This window comes from Hydra vulgaris, chromosome 06 (genome assembly GCF_038396675.1).
Source record: "Hydra vulgaris chromosome 06, alternate assembly HydraT2T_AEP".
In the NCBI taxonomy this organism is placed as follows: Eukaryota; Metazoa; Cnidaria; class Hydrozoa; order Anthoathecata; family Hydridae; genus Hydra; species Hydra vulgaris.
The window spans coordinates 10,335,001-10,357,163 of NC_088925.1; the positions used below are offsets into that span (position 1 = coordinate 10,335,001).

The 22,163-nt window shown below is 27.5% G+C and overlaps 1 protein-coding gene across 1 annotated transcript in view; it reads left to right on the forward strand.

Annotated features, from left to right (window-relative positions):
• The window catches only part of LOC101239941 (leucine-rich PPR motif-containing protein, mitochondrial), a 125,306-nt gene that overhangs the window by 78,737 nt on the left and 24,406 nt on the right, over positions 1 to 22,163 (forward strand). The window contains exons 17-25 of the mRNA XM_065799184.1: positions 358 to 452; positions 1,652 to 1,741; positions 3,457 to 3,522; positions 4,206 to 4,262; positions 4,639 to 4,746; positions 4,858 to 4,919; positions 5,172 to 5,252; positions 5,591 to 5,682; positions 17,289 to 17,378. Of these exons, the coding sequence (XP_065655256.1) occupies positions 358 to 452; positions 1,652 to 1,741; positions 3,457 to 3,522; positions 4,206 to 4,262; positions 4,639 to 4,746; positions 4,858 to 4,919; positions 5,172 to 5,252; positions 5,591 to 5,682; positions 17,289 to 17,378 (741 nt within the window). The remainder of the gene's footprint in view (positions 1 to 357; positions 453 to 1,651; positions 1,742 to 3,456; positions 3,523 to 4,205; positions 4,263 to 4,638; positions 4,747 to 4,857; positions 4,920 to 5,171; positions 5,253 to 5,590; positions 5,683 to 17,288; positions 17,379 to 22,163) is intronic.

Sequence of the window (22,163 nt, forward strand, 5' to 3'; positions counted from 1 at the left end):
CCTGAGAAAATAAAAACTAGACCTTGTTTAGATTTTCCAAGATTCTCCTGGACATTAAATGATATAAATACAGCCAGAAGATTCTTTAGAAAAATTTAACATTTCTGAATTTAACAGTAGCTCACTTTTAATTTTTTTAAATTGCATACAATGCAGAGAAAACAAAAAATAGGTCAATCTTGATTTATTCTATATTTTTTTATTGGAACGCTCCTAAATGATCTCAATAATAAGTTTCGCAGCCCTAAAAACCCCTTCTTTGATGTATTATATGTCCATATTTAGTATTCATCTGGTTGTTTTGTTTTCTTTTCTTTTTTTTATTTTATTTTGTTGTTTTTAAATGTAAACTTTTAGAAGTTCTTATTGAGAAGGTTGTAAGTGATGTTTCCAATCGAAGTTATGCAGATGTCAAAGAAGCTTATTTATTCATGTTGAACCTAATACAAGAGGTGATTTTTAAAATTATAAAAATGAAGTTTTTAATTTTAAACGATTTAAATTCATAAAGTAAAACATATAATGGATGAAAAATGGGTGAAACTCATTTTGTTCAAAATTTTATTCATATTTTGAATAAAGTTTTTAAAATTTTTTTGTTAAAAAGTCATGAGTAAACATTTATTTTTTCCACATTGTTTCAAAAACTAGTTTTGTGTACAAAAAAAACAAATAACTTAAGAAATTATTAATTTGGTTTAAGATTATTTTCAGATATGCACATGAAATTTAAAAATGTAAACCAACATATTCTATATATGAGATAAATATGGTTTTATACATATACACTTTATTTATTTTTTGTACATATAAAGTTCATTGTTTGTTTTTTTTAAATTACATTTAAAATAAGCTATAAGCAATTTTTGTTATTGTTACAATGGTAATATATTAAACAATTATTCAATTTAAACTTAACTAAGTATAAGTACATATAAATAATCATGAATGCCAAAAAAAAAATAGTTTTAAAGGAATACTATTTTTTTAAATACATATAAACCATGTGTCATATGTTTTTGACACCCTGCTCGTAGAATAAGTTTGGCATCAAAAAAGAGTTTACTACCACCAGTATGCATAGAATAATACACACATATATCACATTTTAGTCTAAATTTATAATTATGGTTGATTTAAAATTTATAAAAAAAATGTAGCAATTAGTTGGTCAACTTAAACATGTTTTGTTGTGGTGTGCATTAAAAGAAGTCATCGCTCACCAGTCATAAAAGTTTGCCATCAAGAAACAGTTTATAGCTACCACCATTATGCATAATACACACAATAACACATCACCTGTTAGTTTACTAACACATTTTGCGGCATCATCACACAGGTAGCGAGAAGACTATGCATTGCCATCAACTTGCTTGTTATGAATGTTCATACAGAACTTGTTAGTCCACAAACATCAGTATTGATTACTAGAAATTTGTCTACAAGCTGGTAAAAATGAGTTCATAGGAGGTTGTTTATAATCTTATGTATATATCAGAAAATTTTAATTTATAAATAAATAAATTTTTGGTATAAATGCTTTAAAACAATGAAAAAGTTTACTAAATCATTATGTTGCTTTTTATATTAAAATTGTTGTGTCCATTTCATTTAGATTCATTTTATGTGTTAAGTTTTCTTTTCATTTTAGGGCATCCCAACAACTCCTAATGCTCAATACAATTTACTTAAAGGCTTGTTTACATTTTTCCGTGTTTCAAACTCAGAATATTTTTTTCAAGTAAGTCTTTTTAATTTTTTATGTAGAATAAAATAGAAGATATGAAGTTGTTATAAAAATGTTTATTCTTTCAAATCACTATTAAATAAACTTTTTGTAAATATATTTTGATCATGTTGTAGAGAATAATTATTTGAATAAGGTAATATAAAGTTTTAATAAATAATTTTAAAAAAATTGATTTATTTTTTAACTAGGTAAATAAGTTTTCTTTCTTTTTCTCAAATTGGACATTAAACTCTCAGAGGTGACTTTGAACAACATTGTATGGCTTTTTTTTTAATTAAATTTACTGTTCCTGTAAAAAAAGTTGAGTTAAAAATGAAAACAAACTATAATTACATGAAATTATTGGTTAACTTAGTAAGTAGGCCTTTTGCTAACTGTCTAAATTGACCAATTAATCTCTAATAATTCTTCTTATATAGAGTTTAAATCAGTTATTATCAAATCTATCCTAATATGAAATATGCTTTTAAAAATTATGCACACAAAAAAAATAAAGGCAATAAAAAAACAAAGAATAAGTCATGCTTGCCATGGCTTAAAAATAACAAAAGTTAAAGTGTGAAGTTGTAAAAAAAGTTTAATAACAAAATAAATGTTTTTGAAAAAAGTTTAAAAATTAAAAAAATAACTTATTGTATGGAGAGTTACTTGTGTAAAAAGCCATTTCGTTTAGTTGCACATATTATTTAAAATCAGATTAGAAGCTAACAAAGTTAATATAAATGGCTGTTTTTCTATCGGCAACTTGTTCTATCACCAACAAATAATATCAGATCCGAATGTAAAAATAAAATATCATATTGAATGCTAATTTTTGTTTAAACTTATTTTATCTTTTTTATTTAATTAGTAAATCAAAGAGTAATTTTCAATAATTAAAAAAATGGTTTATCTATTAAAAGTGGTTTATTTGTTAACAGTGGTTAAAATATTAATCACTTTTTAGAATCAGATTAAACATGTGTGTGTTTGGTAATGCCTTATACATGTACTAAGCACATGTGTTTGAAAAGCTACTTAATGTGCTCAAATAATATCAACTCTAATATTTTTTGAATATACTTAAACAGTTTTATATTTTCTGATATTATAAACGTTCTAAAAAACAATAAAACACAATTAAGAAACTTTTTGCTTAAACTTTTTAAAACTTCGAAAGTTGTTATGATAGAACCAAATTTAGAAGATTTTTTTTTTTTTTAATAAAAATACTGTGTGTGAATGGGGTTTAAAATATGTAATAATGATAGAAAGAAAAGAAAGCTTGCAATTCTAATGTAAATTAAAATTCTTTATTCAAATTAATTAAAATTAAAAGTTCTTACTTACAACAAAAGTTCTTGCTAACAACAAAAGTTCTTACTAACAAGACTTTATAAGTAGGATTAAAGACTTTAAGTTGCAAATTTTTTACAAATTTATTTTGTGGTTTGGGGCCATCCAATTATTAAATGTCATAATGTCACTGATTGATAAGTGGTCATTATGTTTTTGATAAGTGGCCCTTATATTTTTACAGCTACAATACACATTACAAACATTTGTAGTTACATGCATACAAATATTTGTGGTTTATTTTAGGCAGTATATGGTTTTTTAGACTTTTTTTTTCCCTTAATAACTTCTGTGATTTAGTTGAAATTTTGTTTTGATGATTTAAGTTTATGTTTCTACTTTTTTATAACTACATATATATTTTTTAACAGTTTATTCGTACACTAAAAGAACATGGCATCGAGCCTGATAATAACCAGCAGATTCTTATGATACGGGTATGACTATAATGAGGTATTATTGTGGTACTTTTGTTTGATGAAACCAATTGTTTCTACTAGTGATCAACCAAAACAGAAAAAAAAAGCTGAAGCCGAAATTTCAAGTACTCAAATTTGGTGCCAAAACCGAAATTTTGGCAAATATTTTACTGAAACTAATACCGAATTTCAGCAAGCCAAAATTTATTTTATTAGAAAATTTTGTATAAAAATGCAATTTTACATTTGTTTTTTTATACTCGTATTATGTTAGAATTATTTTCACGTGTATTGCAAATTGAGATTTAATAAATAAGTTGGCGATGTAAGTTAATAGCGAAATTTAACAACTGGCAGGTTTTCTCTGCAAAACAAGATTTTTTTGAGGTATTTTGGGGAAATTCTCAAAAGACTTTGTGAAAATTCTAAAAAATAACTGTTTTTCTAAATTAGATAAAAATTGGTTTTTGGTATGTTTTTCAACCTAAGTTTCGGTTTTTACCGAATTTATAAAAAATACCAAAACCAAAATTTTGGTATCGGTTCAAATTGAAATTTTGTCCGATACCAAAACAGAATTTCGGTTAATCACTAGTTTCTACGTATATTTTGTTTTCTGTGTATTTTTTTATTGCATGTGTGTAACAGTATTTTATTACTAAATTAAAATTGGATTTTTTTAAGTTTTATTTATTTTCAAGATGGCTGCAAAGATTGGGAATAGCAGCGCTGCACAATTCTGTTTTGACAAACTGATGGTATAAATTTTTATTTTTATTAATACCTGTTTTAATTAAGTTAAAACATCTGTTATAGTATGTAAACTTATACTTATAAAATTCTTTATATTAAAATACAATATTTCTAGGGGTTATATATACCCTCCTTATAAAATAATATAATATAATAAAGTAATAAATATAATATAATAAAGTAATAAATATAATAGTAATATAAAAAACCGTTAAAAAAAAACCAATGTGTTCTTGCGTCTTATATAAGAAAAATAAGGTTTCCAAAACGACAATGTGATGTAATCACAGTCGTCTTCATTCAAACCACCTTCATTTGGAGAACACTGGTGATACTGTATTTCTAAAGACTTTTTTATTATTTTTCGTATTTTTTAAACAGGCTGAACCAGATTTACCTGCATTTTACAATGAAAACAAAAACATGTTGTATCAATATCTCATATCTTCTTATCAAAATGAAGCTATTAAGGAAGAAAAAAAAGAAAAAGTACATTCTTTAAATAAGTTTTTTGATTTCTTCTGAACAAATTGTATTTACTACTTTTGTTACAGTTAGTTTTTCTGATCAAATAATGTTTATGTTATTTTTACTTTTCAGAAAGTTGCCAATGCTCGTAAAATCCTTCAAATAGCTGCTGAAATGAAGGAAAAAGATTTAAAGTAAAAAATTAGAAATTATCTTTTTTAAATAATAAATTGAAATTGAAATCTAAATAAATGATATAAATTTTTTTTCATACATATGTAGTTATAAATATTATACCCACGTAAATATTTATATTATGAGTTATATTTTATTATTTTTTTTATGATAAAATAAATATATTTAATATATATATATTGATAGAAACCATTATATAAATAAAATTGTAATCTACTGGATCTACCTATATTTTATATACACACATTTAGACCTACTGCTCATTCTGCATCCGCTATTGCTGTCAGTCATCTAATTAATGGTGATGTTGCTGAAGCTAATTATTTTCTTAGGTAAAAAAAGTTGGTTTTTTTGTTTGTTTGTTTTTTTTTCAACTATTTAATTATTTTCTTTGTTTTTAAATTGAATGCTCATTTTAAAAACTTACATTTATGCATGGTAATAATTTTCATTAACTAATTTCATTAAAAAAATAGTTAAATAATAACCAAAATAAAGTTTAGGGCTATACTTCTTCAGGCAATACTACTTCAAAATGTTTTCACGAAATAGTTAAAAAAAAAAAGTTTGTAGAAAAATTTATATTTAAATAAACTACTGTGCATCTTATGTATGTATTTTCACCTCAACATCACTTTCAAATCTATAAAAATAACCTATTTTTTCTTAGTACATATGGAAGTTTCGAACCTACCGTTAATCAAAGAAATTTGTTAAATACAGCCTATTTGACTACATTTATTTCACAAGGAAATTTTAAAGGTTTTATATTTCTTTTTAAAATCTAATTTATTTTTTAAATATACAATAGATTTGCTTTAATTGTGTGTGTGTGTGTGTGTCTATATACCAGCCTTCGGAATTAAGAAAAGTGAGGTCAGCAATAAATTGCCAACCTTAAACTGTTAGAGGTTGGCAAAAAAAAATTTGATACAAAGGGGCTACTACAAAACATAGAAACAAGGTTGGCAATATTTTGCCTAAATTAAACACTTCTATGTTGGCATCAAGGTGGTGCCAAATGCTGACCCTAATTCTAAGGGCTGATATGTATATATATCAGGGACGAACCCAGACCTGTTTTAGCACGGCTGGAGCCATATGGACGCTTAAAAAGAAATCAAAAATTATTTAAAAATTAAAAAATAAAAATAATTTTTTTCCGTATAGATGCCCAGAAATTATTTTTATTTTTTAATTTTTCTTTTGCTTTTTTATTAAAAGGAGATTAAAAATTTCAAATGCAGTTTTAAATGCAGTTGTATATAAATAGTTTTCAGTTTATTTTAGCTACCTAATATTTCTTCAGAACAATAAAATAAGTTAAAAAGAAATTGCTTTTTTACGTAGTTACGTTATGTAACTGCCCTTCGGTTACTAATTGAATGTTAGTTTTAAAAAAATGAATGTCGTTATAAAACTTATTTTAAAACACTTGTCACGAAATTTTATAACAATGGAAATGTATAAAAATTTGCTTTTTCGAAAGATGGAAGGATTTTAAAAAATCTATTCAGAGTAAAGTTAGCTTTTGTTTTTTGGCTATTGAGAGTTAACTGCTTTTGATAATAAATGAACAAAAGTAAAAAATTTCACTCTTAATAATTATCCCGCATATTTAATTTTTGAATGAATGAACTTTTGATCTTTAGGTTGCTATTTTAGTTTGTGTGAGGAAATTGAAAAAACGTAAACTTTTTCAGAAAGTTTTGTTTCTTTTCCATACTCTTTTTGATTTTTAAAATGATAAAAATAATGATTACAATAACTTAATAAAAATGACCCATAGTAAGTGTAACTAATTTATTAAGGGTAATTTTTTAAATTATACTTAATGATTAAAAAAATAAAACATTTTTAAAATTATGTTTACCGTAATTATCTCTTCTTTAATTATCTTTAATTTAATAGGCGCCTTAAAATCATATTAAAATCTATTAACCATTACTAAAAGTTAAGTTAAGATTTGCTGGTATTTAAATCAAAATTTTAAAATCAAAATAATAGTAAATACGTTTATTAAATGCTTATGTTTTTTATTCGAATAGTTATTCCAATGCAAGACAAAACTATTTTGTTAGTTTTACAAATATTATGCGATTTAATAGATGTAAATATATCATGTAATGTAAATATTGATTAAAAATTGTTTAAAGTATTTAAACATTTAATTGCAAATTATTTAAAACATTAATAACTACTAGAATTAAATTTACTAAAATATAGTTAATGTTTAAATACTTTAAATAGTTTTTAAAAACTATTTACTAATAGCGTGGTATTTGCAACAAAAGCATTTATTAAAGTCTATTAAAGTTATTTATTAAAATTATTTATTAAAGTAAAATAGTTTTCTTATAGTAACTTAATAATGCCTTTAAATCAACTCCTTATCCTAAGATGAAACTAAACAAGATAAACACAAATAAAACTAAAATGATGATTAAAAATCATTCTTGCGGCACCGGTTTTAACTAGGGGAAGCAGAGGAGGAGGGGTGTAACTCAAAAACATCACACACACACACCCTCCCCACTGCCCTTACTGGAAAAAAAGCGGTATCCCCAAATAAACTCTGGGTTCTTCATTGTGTGTGTGTATATATATATATATATATATATATATATATATATATATATATATATATATATATATATATATATATATATATATATATATATATATATATATATATATATATATATATAGATATATATAGATATAGATATATATAGAACCCTTAGATGTTGTCCGAAAGTTTTTTCCATATTTTGTTGACAAAAAGTAAAAAATTAAAATGCAAGACCGGAATTTTTTTTTTTTAATAATGATAGACTGCCTGCCCCAACCAAACCCTCAGTCGATGTAGCAGCACTCCCTTGCGGGTCAGGCTATTTGTCAGTCGATGTAGCAGCACTCCCTTGCGAGTCAGGCTATTTGTCAGTCGATGTAGCAGCACTCCCTTGCGAGTCAGGCTATAAGAGAGTCGATGTAACAACACTCCGCGCATGATTTACAGTAAAAAAAAATAAAAATAAAAACAATTTATTAAAAAAAATAAAAATAAAAACATTTTATTAAAAAAAATAAAAATAAAAACATTGTTTATATTGTTAAAAACATTTAGAATGTTTTAAAAATATTCTGGTCAATTAAATTTGCGTTTTTGTGGTTTTTTTATATAACAATTAATTTGTAATTAAACTAATGGTTTTGACTTTCGTCCAACACGAAAATGTTGGACGAAAGTCAAAAGTAATTAAAAGTGACGTATGTGTTGGCGTAAGAATCACTTTTTTCCTTCCGCTCTTCCCAAAGACAACAAACTATAGATCTATATATATATATATATATATATATATATATATATATATATATATATATATATATATATATATATATATATATACGGGGCTTAAAATAGCAAATTTTTTTGTTCCGGACAATCAAGTTTAGTGGACATGCCTGATATAACCTAAAGAAATATGATGGAATGCCATTCCTCACCACGCCTAAAATATTTTGTTTTTTCAACTTGACACGACAGTTTGTTTTGACAGCTTAAGGCTTTTCAAAAATGCGCTGAAAAAATTTAAACGATAACTTATCTTAAAAAAAGAAAGGGATCCCAAACCTCCGAGACATGTTGTGTTCATATTAAAGAGCATGATAAAAAAAAATATTTGGGCTAAGTTTTTTTGATTGAAACAAAAGAACAAAATAAATACCAAGAAAAAGTAACTTTATTATTTTAGTCGAAGCTCGTTTTCTCCGTTTTATTTTAGACCTAAAAGTCAGCATAATATACGCCGCAATCTACAGACTTGATAATTTATTCAAGCGCGTTTTATTCCTAAGAGTTTAAGTACATGACACCATTGATTTTCGTTTGTTTACATAATTGATCTCTTGCATAAACAAAAAAAATCAATAGCATCATGTACTAAAACTCTTAGGAATAAAACACGCTTGAATAAATTATCAAGTCTGTAGATTGCAGCATATATTATGCTGACTTTTAGGCCTACAATAAAATGGAGAAGACAAGTTTCAACTAAAATAAAAAAGTTTTTCTTGGTATTCATTTATTTTTTTGTTTTAATCAAAAAAAATCAGCTTAAACATTTTTTTTTTTCCCTCTCTTTAATATGAACACATGTCTCGGAGGTTTGGGATCCCTTTAAAGATAAGAAAAAATCTAAGCTCAAAAAACCAAAATTTGAAAAGAAAAAATATTTATGTTATGTTTTTTAAAAATTACTATACTATGCGAAATGCTATGTATATTATTATAGATATATTAAATACATAAATAATCATGTTTACTTATTACTTTATTTAATAAACTAACCAAATAAACCAAAAAGTAACAAATTAATTCTCATGATTGTTTACAATATACCCGTTTTATTTAAATTATTAAAGAATGTTAGACATAATACATATTTATATAAATTACATTTATATAAATATGTATTTTTCGATAAATTTTCTTTGAACTTTTTCAATGATTACTTTTATGAACACTTTTGATAGAGAAAAACTTTGGTGCGAAACTAAACTATATGTAACATAATTCCACAACCCTCAGAATTAGGGTTGGCATTCGGCAATGCCGAACTAACTGTTGACCTAGAAGTGTTTGAGGTCGGCAAAAAATTGCTAACTTCATTTTTATATTTTATGGTCAAACCTTTGTTTTACATTTTTTCTGCAAACCTGATGCCGACCTCACACAGATCTAGGTCAGCAAATTATTGCCGACCTTATTTTTCTTAATTCCAAGGGCTGACTCCAGTTTAATAGTGTAATAAAAAGTACTGGTTTCTATAAGCATTAAAAAAACTATTACGTTAAAGTTTTTACAAAATAAATTTAAAACAGGTTTTAAAACTAAACTATTCACTTAAAATTTATAAAAACCATTAGACAAAAAATAAACTAATACTGAAATATAAATTTAAATTAATAAACTATTGCAACATTTCAATATAACTGATAAAAACCGGGCTGCTTAATCCAAGAAAAATTTAATGCTTATGCGTCTTTAAAAAAATGAATTAGCTCGAAAAAATGAGGATTTTATTAACATAGTTGTGTGTTCAACTTCATTTTCTGTTTTGCATAAAAAATAAAAAATTTAAAATATACAGTTCTGAATTTAATAATAGTTTTGGAATAACTAAAGTCATTAGAAAATAAATGCACATAATATATGGGTCAGACAAAATGACCGATTGATATCATTTTTTAAGGGACAAGTGCCGGACGATGTAAGATGTCTGGCGCTTATTCAGATCCCTGTATATACAGTATTGGACAATACATTTGCAACCAACATCGAACAATGCTAAAAAGTGTTCCTAATTTTACATGTCTTAAAAACGAAACGAACTATACTACCACAGCAAACAGTTCAGGAGTCTGGAGTCATAGCATGCCATAATATGTCAGTATTATCAAGACAGTTTATCGAAGTGAGTTTTATCAAAGTGTTTTATCGAAGAACATCAATACAAGAAGTGAAATACAACAAGTGTTTCATTACAGCAATACAGTTCACATCCAACCAAGACGTTGTGTTCCACAGAGCATTATTGTATCATCACAAGGTAAATGTAACACGGTAAGCCTTGAGAAGCGTGATTATTCAATTTTATTATTTTTATGACTTCAAGTGCAAAAATGGCTCCCGACAGTCTTGGATTGCAACTAAGAAAGAAAATTATTAGCGATTATGTAAGTGGAATGTCACAAAAAAGTATTTGTGATAAATATCGCATGAAAAAATGGACCGTATCAAGACTATGTTCCAAATATCGTTCTACGGAGAAGTTGGCAGCAGATAACAAAGACCGCATTCCACCACTTCTAGAGAGGATTCTATGATTGTCAGATCTGTCAAGAAGGATCCCTGGTTATCATCAGTCGAGATACAAAAGCAATTAGAGCTGCCTGTATTGGACCAAACAATCAGACGATGTGCTGTTGAAGCCAGATTGTTTTCTCGATGCCCTGCAAAGAAACCGCTGATTTCACTAAAAAACCAGAAGAAAAGACTCCTGTTTGCTACATCTCATATTGACTGGAATGTGCAGAATTGGCGAACTGCCCTGTTCAGTGATGAATCAAAGTTCAACATCATTGGGAGCGATGGAATTTGCTGTGTACGTCGACCAGCCTGAAAACGCCTCGATTTACGTTACTGCCATAAGACCGTGAAGCATGGTGGAGGCAATATAATGGTCTGGGTGTGTTTTTCTGCTAACGGTCTAGGTCCAATACATCGAAACGATGGAATAATGGACAGTTTCATGTATAAAAATATTGTGAAAGATGTTATGTTACCTCATGCTGAATGGAATATGCCAATAAAATGGGTTTTATTTTAGACAACGATCCGAAACACACTGCAAAAGTAGTCAAGCAGTGGTTTCAAGACAACCACCTATCGGCGATGGATTGGCCGCCTCAATCTCCGGATCTCAACCCTATCGAGAACCTGTGGGAGATTGTCAACCGCAGAATTAATCGTGAAGGTGTTCGTAATAAGGATCAACTGTTTAAACAAATCCAAAAGGCCTGGGCAGCAATTCCACAAAGTTTCATTGATCACCTGATCGAATCTATGCCTCGAAGATGCAAGGCTGTGATCGACAACAAAGGATTCGCCACAAAATATTGATAGTGAAATACAGCTTGGTCAACATTTTGTTGAGTTGCACTTTTGTCCAGAAGGAAAACAACTTTTTTTTAATACTTTCGATTAATTTATTAATTTTCGTGTACAAATAATGAACTTTGTGATGAATAAAACTTGAAGAACTTTGTCTCTAAACAGTTACATAGTTATTTCTCTAAATTGAAAAAATGCAGCACTTTTATATAAAGAAACTAAATTAGCATTATTTGGTTGCACTCGTTTTGTCCGATACTGTGTATATATATATATATATATATATATATATACACACACACATATATATATATACACACATATATATATATATATATACACATATATATATATATACATATATATATTCATATATATATATATATATATATATATATATATATATATATATATATAAATATCAGGGATGCGGAGTCCCAGAAAGGACTCCGGATTTGAAAGTCACAAAAAGATTACTTTATCCTAGTTTTTGGTATCCAAGAGCTCTAAAATTATAAACAAGTTTATGGACTACTAATAGGAAAAAAGTTAAAACTTTTAGGTTTGTTATACACATATATATGAATATATATATATATATATTTATATATGTGTATATATATATATATATATATATATATATATATATATATATATATATATATATATACATACATATATATATATACATATATACACATATATATATATACATATATATACGCATATATATGATTATATATATTTATATATGTGTATATATATGTGTGTATATTTATATATATATATATATATATATATATATATATATATATATATATATATATATAATATATATATATATAAATGTATAAATCAGGCTTGGTCAGGATTCCTAACCACTCATACAATATTTAGTTGTGACATCTTGGCTGTGAAGCTTTTTAAATGTTTTGAGAACATTTCTAAAAAAAGCTGATTTTGACTGACTGATGACAATTAAAAAAACTACTTGAATCAATATATTTTATAACCATTTCATACTTTGCAAAAGTATGAAATGGTTAACAAAAGAAATTATTGAATTGAATCCATCTACAGTGGAGAAAATAGAATTATTGAATTCTATTTTCTCCACTGTAGGCGGAGCTGTTGTCTACAGTGGAGAAAATAGAATTAGCTTCACCATGTTTTAATCCAATATTTTGTATCCACACATATATAATTATTGTTACTAGCAACAACTTTTTAAATTATAATATAGAATAATTAAATTGCGGTACATTTGATAAAACCATAAAATGTATAATACTTGAAAGTTGCAGTAGCAAATAGAATTAGCCTCATTAATTATTATTTTCAGTTTACTTGTATATTTTGATCTGGTGATACACATTTGTGACTTAATTTTTTATAATTATTTGTAAGTTAAACAAAGACTGTGAAATCAGTGCTCATAAAGTTTTTACCATTTGGTTTTTGATACCTGAACTCAAGATGGGACGTGGTAATCATTTAACAAATAAAGAAATAGCTTTAATCAAAGCATACAAAGATACAGATTTATCTTTTTGTAAAATTGCAAAGAAAATTAAAAGACAACCAAAAGTGGTTAATAATTACTTCAAGATGGCCATTAACTATGGATCTTAAAAGGGAAGTGGTGGCAAATGTAAAATTGATAATTGTGCTAAATGAGTAATTGTGCAATGTGTTGCTGCTCAGTACATAACTGCATCTCGAATTCATGCTGATTTACAATTACCTGTAACTGTTCAACTTATAAGACAAATCTTACATAAGATCCTAACACAGTTTGGAAAAAGCAAAAATCAAGACCAAAACTTAATGTTTGTCATAAAGAAGCTATACTACAAGTTTTCTTTAGTAATGAAATAAAGTTTAATCTAGATGGTCCTGATGGCTATTAATATTACTGACACAATCTTCAAAAAGAGTAAGAAACTTGAATAATTCGTAACTTTGGTGGTGGAACTGTTATAGTTTAGGGACATTTTCCTTTGCTGGAAAACTTCCACTAGCAGGGACTTCAAACAAATTGAATTAACAGGACCACTTCATGTAAGTTTTTTCTCACAATGAGAAATAAGTTTTCTTGAACATGGTGAAGAATTAATGAGTGAAAAATTCACTTTTCAACAAGACAATGTTGCTATCCATAATTCAAATCTTACAAAAGCTAGGTTTAGAGGAAAAAATATTCACGTAATGGAATGGCCCGCATGCAGTTCACATCTAAAACCAATTAAAAATCTATGGGAAATACTTTCTAGTAAGGTTTATGAAAATGGTAAGCAATTTGAATCCACATTGAAGCTGAAAACTTGTATAAGAGAAGCTTGGAATAAAATATCTATAGAAACTATCCAAAATCTTGTGACTAGTATGTCAAGTCACATAAGTCATTAAGAATTCAGAAAGCAATACTAAATATTAAATGAGCGTTAAAACAAAATATTTTCATTTTTTTTTGTATATAACGTAAATGAGGCTAATTCTGTTTTTTTTACAAATTGAATACTTTTAATTTTTTTTTTCATTTGTAATTAATTAAACATACGAATTTATAAATTTTTTAGTTGTAGTAGAAGAAAATAAGAAATAAAGTAGATTTAATAATTGTTTCACTGTCATTTTTGTTGAATTAGCAAGGTTTTTGAATCTTTAATTAACAAACACTTAATCTCTCATTTTAAATCTAATAACTTACTTTCCGACCATCGATATGGATTTTGATCTCCTCGTTCTACAGCTGGTTTGCTGACAGTAATAACCGATAGGTTTTATTGTGCATTAGATAAAGGCGGAGAAGTTAAGGCTATCGCTCTTGACATTTCTAAAGCTTTTGATAAAGTTTGGCATAGTGGTCTTCTCTATAAGCTTTTTTTTTACAGTGTATAAGGTAACATCTTTAAGATTATTGAATCCTTCCTTTCCAATTGTAATATAAAAGTTATCTTCGATGGACAGCACTCTTCCTCATATCCTGTAACTTCAGAGCTTTCTCAAGGTTCTATCTTTGGCCCTAAACTCTTTCAAATTTACATAAACGATCTTCCAGATATTCTCACATCTAAGGTGGCATTGTTTGCTGATGATACTACCATTTATTCTTGCCTTGATAAAAACCCAACACTCTCTGCTCACTTGGAGGGGGCATTTGAGCTTAAAAAAGATCTCAATTCTGCTAAAGCATGGGCTCACAGTGGCTGGTGAACTTTAATTCAGATAAAACCCAATTTTTTCAGCCAATTGTTATCACAATATTTTAGATCTTCCTATATTTATGAATGGTGATGTACTTAACGAGTCATCTACCCTTCGTCTTTTAGGGTTAACTCTTACTTCGGAACTTCTTGGAAACCATATATCAAATCGATTGCAAAATTAGCATCTTCTAAGGTTTCATCTTGTTATCGTGCTCGCCACTTTCTTATCCAGATTCTATTCTTTATCTCTATAAATCTCAAATCTATCCTTGTATGGAATACTGTTGCCATATCTAGGGGCGGATCTTCTAATGATGTCCTTTCTCTTTTAGACAAGGTGCAAAAATGCATTGTATACATAGTTGGACCTGCTCTTGCAGCCAACTTCTAACCATCATCACATCGTCGTAATGTTGCTTCTGTTTCTCTTTTTTACAAATTTTATAATAGGCACTGCTCTAAAGAGTGTCTCTTGTGCCATCTACTAAAATTCCAACTCTAATAGTGGTAGCTTCCAACTCTAATAGTATTTGCTTGCAGCCTTGTTGAAAGCAAAGATGTTGAGAAAAAAACAACAACTTAATGTTCTTTAATTGCATCGGTTTATTATACTATATTATATATTATTAATTAGTATATAAAGGACATATTACAAGCCTTCCCAGCAAATGCTTGCAGTTTTTTTAACTTGTATGACCACACAAAAGTATTTTATTTTAGACAACTTGGTCTTGGCCGATTGCAAATTTTATTATATTGATAATTCCTGAAAATAACAAAGTTTCAAAAATAAAAAAAGCTAAACTAACAAAATAAGAAATAAAAGGAAATTTAAATAGAAAAAAAATAAAAATAAATTAATAACTTAAATATTTTTTGTACTGTTTTTATTTTTTTAGGGCGGTTATTATTTTCAGCATCAAGATTAGATAAGGCAAAACAAAATAAAAACAGTTTTAAGTCTACATTAAAAAGAATGATTTCCTACATTTTTTTTTTTTTAATGGAAAGCGAAAATAAAAATTGCAATTTGTTTGTAAGATATATTTGTATAATTTTAATGTAATTTTTATTTTAATGTAACAAGTATGTTGTCTCTATAATGAAAACGTCTATGTAATGCAAGCATATACTTTTTGTATTATATAATTAAATTTATTTCTTTAAATCTGTATGCACATTTATCTTTTTTAGATAAGGTGTTTACTTCGTAAACGGAATGATAGTAGTTTGAGACCCACCTTTTCCTAAATCTTATTTGTTTTTTAACACACACACAGAGACAAATGTTAAAAAGAAATGTGTCTCCGCTAAAAAATTACAGGAATAGAAAAGTAATATAAAACAATTAAAGCTATGGCAAGGCCTAATTGAAGTTTGAAAACTACGTAGGTATGTGTGTGCACCTTACTTACAAAATATACTGAAAGGCTTAAATGGTATAAGAAACCTGAGTGTGAAGAGATGTGTATCATTCAAAAATATACAATAAAAAGATTTTTTATATAAAAATAAGAAAAGATAAATGGCTACAAAGCAAACATGACCAGCAGTATTAAAAAAAAAAACAAGGAAGTTGTAGGAATCAAACCATGAACATTCTGTGTATGAAGTTAAGCCCTTAAGCTGAATGTTCGTATATTCAAGAAACAAATAAATATAATTATATAAAACAAAAAGTTATATATAAAAGTATATGCATGCATTGCATAGACATTTTCTTATAGGGACAATATATACTTGTTACATTAAAATTATACGAGTATATTTGACAAACAGATGGCAATTTATATTTTGACTTTTAAAAAAAAACAAATAAAATATAAAAAAATTATTCTTTGTAATGTCAACTTGACACTGTTTTTTTTTTTTTTTTTTTTTTTTTTTTTTTTTTTTGCTTAGACTTAATTTTTTGAATTATTTCTTTGTTTTTGAAACTTTTTTCAGCAACACTTAATATAATAAAACTTGAAAACAACCATGACCAAGTTGTCTAAAATAAAATACTAATGCATGGACATACAAGAGGATAAACTGCACGCGTTTTCTAGGAAGGCTTGTATTATATTCTAAGTGAGTTAAATTTTTATTATGTATTTTGCAAACCAACAAGTTTTATTACATTAAGTTATTTGAAAAAAAACTTTTATGATTAAACTAAAAATATTTTATAAATAGGAAGCAAAACTGCTTTACAATACTGCTGATGATGTCAATATATTTGTGTTCTGCATGAACCTTTGGCACAGTGCTAGTTCGCATAACACTGTGCCAAGTTTTGCTTATTGATGCTACATCATCTAAGGGCTTGAGATGGGGCAGCAATCTTCCGATTTATTATTCTTTGTTTTTTTCTTGTTTTTTTCTAAAAAAGCTATATGCTTTAAAGATAAACAAAACTAGTTCTGATTAGGTGATTATTGATTAAAATTGTGCTTGTTCTATGCGTACATAATTGTGAATGCAATTTTTTTTAATTTTAGCTGCTGAAGACAAATTTAATGAACTGATACTCAATAATGTAGTGACATATGGTCACTATAAACAAATGTTTAGGCTATGTGAAATTAAAGGTAATATTTTTTCTTATTATATAAATAATTTAGTATCTTCACATAGTGGCTATACAAAGTTATTATTATTTGTTATGTTATTAGTTATGTTATTATGATTATTAACAAGTTATTGTTAATTGTAGAACCATATAATGGCTATAATGGCATATATAATGGCTAATACTAAATACTATTTTACTGTTAAAACTATGTTCTAAAGCAATATTTAAAAAATTCTTTCTTTTAACCCAAGTTATTTGTTCTGTATAATAATTTTTCATTATAATTTTTCATATATATATCATTCTCCTCTGTTTTTGAAAACATATATATATATATATATATATATATATATATATATATATATATATATATATATATATATATATATATATATATATATATATCAGGGCTTGTGATGAAGAAAATCGTCAAGCATGTTATATCACGCTTGTAAAATTAGAATATGTTTTCATCGAGCGTGATTATGTGCGCTCGAGATAACATCATGAAAGTTTATTTATTATATTTTTTTATAAATGTATTTTATTAATTAATTTTTATATCTTTTTTTATTCGTTACATAATTCTTTCGTCAAAAAATGTTTGAATTATTATCACACTCATAAAACTACTTCAACGAAGTAGATTTTTATCCATCCAAACTTCTTGTATATTGTCAGATCGCTATTTTATTTTTAACTATTTATGTTATAAAAAAATAATATCAAACAAAAACGCAACCTCTTATTGATTTAGTATTAAAGTATAATTTAGTGACTTAGTTTAGCTTCGTTGTTTTGATATATATTTTTTAAAATGTTACGCTGTAAACTTAATTAACAGTTAATGGTTTTTATATTTCTTGATATTTTTTTATTCAAATTAATTATTTAATTTTTTTCTAAACTTCTTTTTTAAATTAAATTTTTTTTAATCTTAAAAAAATAACACAAGACTAATTTGAAATAATAATAAATAAGAATAATAACTTTCCATTTAATTTATGATATATAATAAATGTTGACATCATTACTTTGTTTCCTTTTCGAATGTGATTGCGAACATTCTAAACAACAGAATCATTTTAAATTTGAGTTAAAATAAATAATAGTTAATAAAAAATCTATACTATGAACAATAACTAATTTTAATAATTACTTTATTATTAATATTTATTTTTATTATAAACGATGTGTGGAATATTACAAACAATAAATCAAATAAATCTTACTTGATATTTTCACAAGTTTAAAAATACTCTGTAGTGTCAATTTTTCTTATAATGGTTTTCTAATTTTCTATTCTTATTTTATTTGCGCATTTTTGTATTCACATTGTGTTTCCACGTGCACATTCCATTATTAAAATTAGTGACTATTAACGACTTCAAGCTGCTCTTTCATTACGTTAGTGCAAAAGAGAACGACGTAGTGCTTTTTATATTTTATATTTATGCTTTGATAATAGAATATCTTTAATAAAAAATCTTTTTAAAATATTTTATGAAAATAAAAAAATAATCCCGAACTATTGGACTAGCTTTATTTTATACGCTCGTTATAAGCTGAACGAGCGTTGTTTATCGCGCCTAAAACGTTTGAAAATATCGTTTACGGGCGCGTGTTACAAGCGCAGCGCTATCGCGCTCGCTTCATCACAAGCCCTGATATATATATATATATATATATTTACGGTCTCAGACAAAACCAGTGCATTTACAGTATCAGTGCAATCAAATAATGCTAATTTAGTTTCTTTATTTAAATTTTTTTAATGCATTTTTTCAATTTAGAGAAATAACTATGTAACTGTTTAGAGACAAAGTTCTTCAAGTTTTATTCATCACAAAGTTCATTATTTGTACACAAAAATTAATAAATTAATCGAAAGTATTAAAAATTGATTTCCTTCTGGACAAAGCAAGTGCAACTTGACAAGATGTTGACCAAGCTGTATTTCGCTATCAATATTTCGTGGCGAATCCTTTGTTGTTGATCACAGCCTTGCATCTTCAAGGCATAGATTGGATCAGGTGATCAATGAAACTTTGTGGAACCGCTGCCCAGGCCTGTTGGATTTGTTTAAACAGTTGATCCTTATTAGGAACACCTTCACGATTAATTCTGCGGTTGACAATCTCCCACAGGTTCTCGATAGGGTTGAGATCCGGAGATTGAGGCGGCCAATCCATCGCCGATAGGTGGTTGTCTTGAAACCACTGCTTGACTACTTTTGCAGTATGTTTCGGATCGTTGTCTTGCTGAAAAACCCATTTTATTGGCATATTCCATTCAGCATGAGGTAACATAACATCTTTCAGGATATTTTTATACATGAAACGGTCCATTATTCCATTGTTTCGATGTAGTGGACCTAGACCATTAGCAGAAAAACACTCCCAGACCATTACATTGCCTCCACCATGCTTCACGGTCTTATGGCAGTAACGTAAATCAAGGCGTTTTCAGGCCGGTCGAAGTACACAGCAAATTCCATCACTCCCAATGATGTTGAACTTTGATTCATCACTGAACAGGGCAGTTCGCCAATTCTGCACATTCCAGTCAATATGAGATGTAGCAAACAGGAGTCTTTTCTTCTGGTTTTTTATTGAAATCAGCGGTTTCTTTGCAGGGCGTCGAGAAAACAATCCGGCTTTAACAGCACGTCTACTGATTGTTCGGTTCGATACAGGCAGCTTTAATTGCTTTTGTATCTCGACTGATGATATCCAGGGATCCTTGACGGATCTGACGATCATAAAATTCTCTCTAGAAGTGGTGAAACGCGGTCTTCCACCTTTGTTATCTGCTGCCAACTTCCCCGTAGAACGATATTTGGAACATAGTCTTGATACGGTCCATTTTTTCACGCGATATTTATCACAAATACTTTTTTGTGACATTCCACTTACGTAATCGCCAATAATTTTCTTTCTTAGTTCCAATCCAAGACTGTCGGGAGCCATTTTTGCACTTGAAGTCATAAAAATAATAAAAATGAATAATCACTCTTCTCAAGGTTTACTGTGTTACATTTACCTTGTGATGATACAATAATGCTCTGTGGAACACAACGTCTTGGTTGGATGTGAACTGTATTGATGTAATGAAACACTTGTTGTATTTCACTTCTTGTATTGATGTTCTTCGATAAAACACTTTGATAAAACTCACTTCGATAAACTATCTTGATAATACTGACTGATTGACTTCCATATACTGACTGAATTATATGTCGATTTACATGTCTCTTGCATGCTATGACTCCAGACTCCTGAACTGTTTGCTGTGGTAGTATAGTTCGTTTCGTTTTTAAGACATGTAAAATTAGGAACACTTTTTAGCATTGTTCAATGTTGGTTGCAAATGTATTGTCCAATACTGTATATATACAGTGGGGTGCAAAAAAAAAGCCACACTAACATTTTTTCTTGATTTTAAGTATATAATGTATAAGGAAGCAAAACTAAAAAAATTGGATGTGGTAGTGAAAAACCATGGACAGAAAAGATATGTTTGTATATACACTAACATTTATTTAAATGAAATCTTTAAAAAACAGATTAGTAGAAACACATTTAATGTTTTAAAAAACAACTAACATATATAGAAATTAGACAAGTTATTGAAACTGCTGACCTAGGAGAGTCTCACAGAAGCATTGGAAAACGTTTCAAACAACAAAACTCAACTATTAGTAGATTGGTGAAGAAATATAAGCACGCTGGTACAGCTGAAAGGTCTGTTGGATTTGGTAGAAAGCCTAAAAAATCAAAAAAGGAAGATCGCTATATTCTTAATGCCATCAAAAAAGATTGTAAAATCACATGTTCTGAGATAAAACTAGAATTAAACTTTACTAATATCTCAAAATGGACAATATCTTGTTGAATAAAAGCATCAGGGGAGTTTTTTGCTGGAAAGAAAATAAAAAAACCTTTTGTTAGTGAAATCAATCGCAAAAAAAGATTAAAGTGGTGCATTGAGCACAAAAATTGGACATTTGAGCAATGGGCTAAAATTATTTGAAGCGATGAGTCTCCTTTTATGTTGTTCCATAATAGTCAATCTCACTGCAGAAAATTAATTAGGGAAAATTTCAACCCCCAAACATGCAAGGCAACCATTAAACATGACAAAAAGATTAATGTTTGGGGTTGTTTTATTGCACACAAAGTTGGAAAGCTTTACTGGGTGGAAGGTACCATGGACCAACATTTGTACCACAAAATCTTAGTTTATCAACTTGGACCAAGTATAGAAGAACTTTTCCCTAATAATGACTACATCTTTCAATAAGATAACGATCCCAAACATACAGCATGGTTGAATGAAAGATATCTGGAATCGATATTGATACCAGTTATGTCTTGGCCAGCACTGTCTCCTGATTTAAATCCAGTAAAAAAATTTTGGCCTATATTGAATAGAAAATTGCAAGATCGTCAGGCAACAAATGAAGATAAACTGTTCCAAATTCTTCTTGCTGGTTAGAATGCTTTATTAAATGACTTTTTAAAAAGACTTGTAGATAGTATGCCTTTTATATGCGCAGAAGTTGTAAGAAACAAAGGATGGCCAATTAAGTACTATATAGCTAAAACTTGAAAAATACTTTACAAATCCTAATTTCTTTACTTACATGTAATGTACAATAATATTATATACATTTCTTTAAAAATTTTCCTGAATTACTTTTATTATATGAGTTTAAGACATTTTTTAATGTTTTTTTTTTATCAAAAAATTGATTGTGGCTTTTTTTTTTGCACCCCACTGTACATGCAGCAGCAAAAAT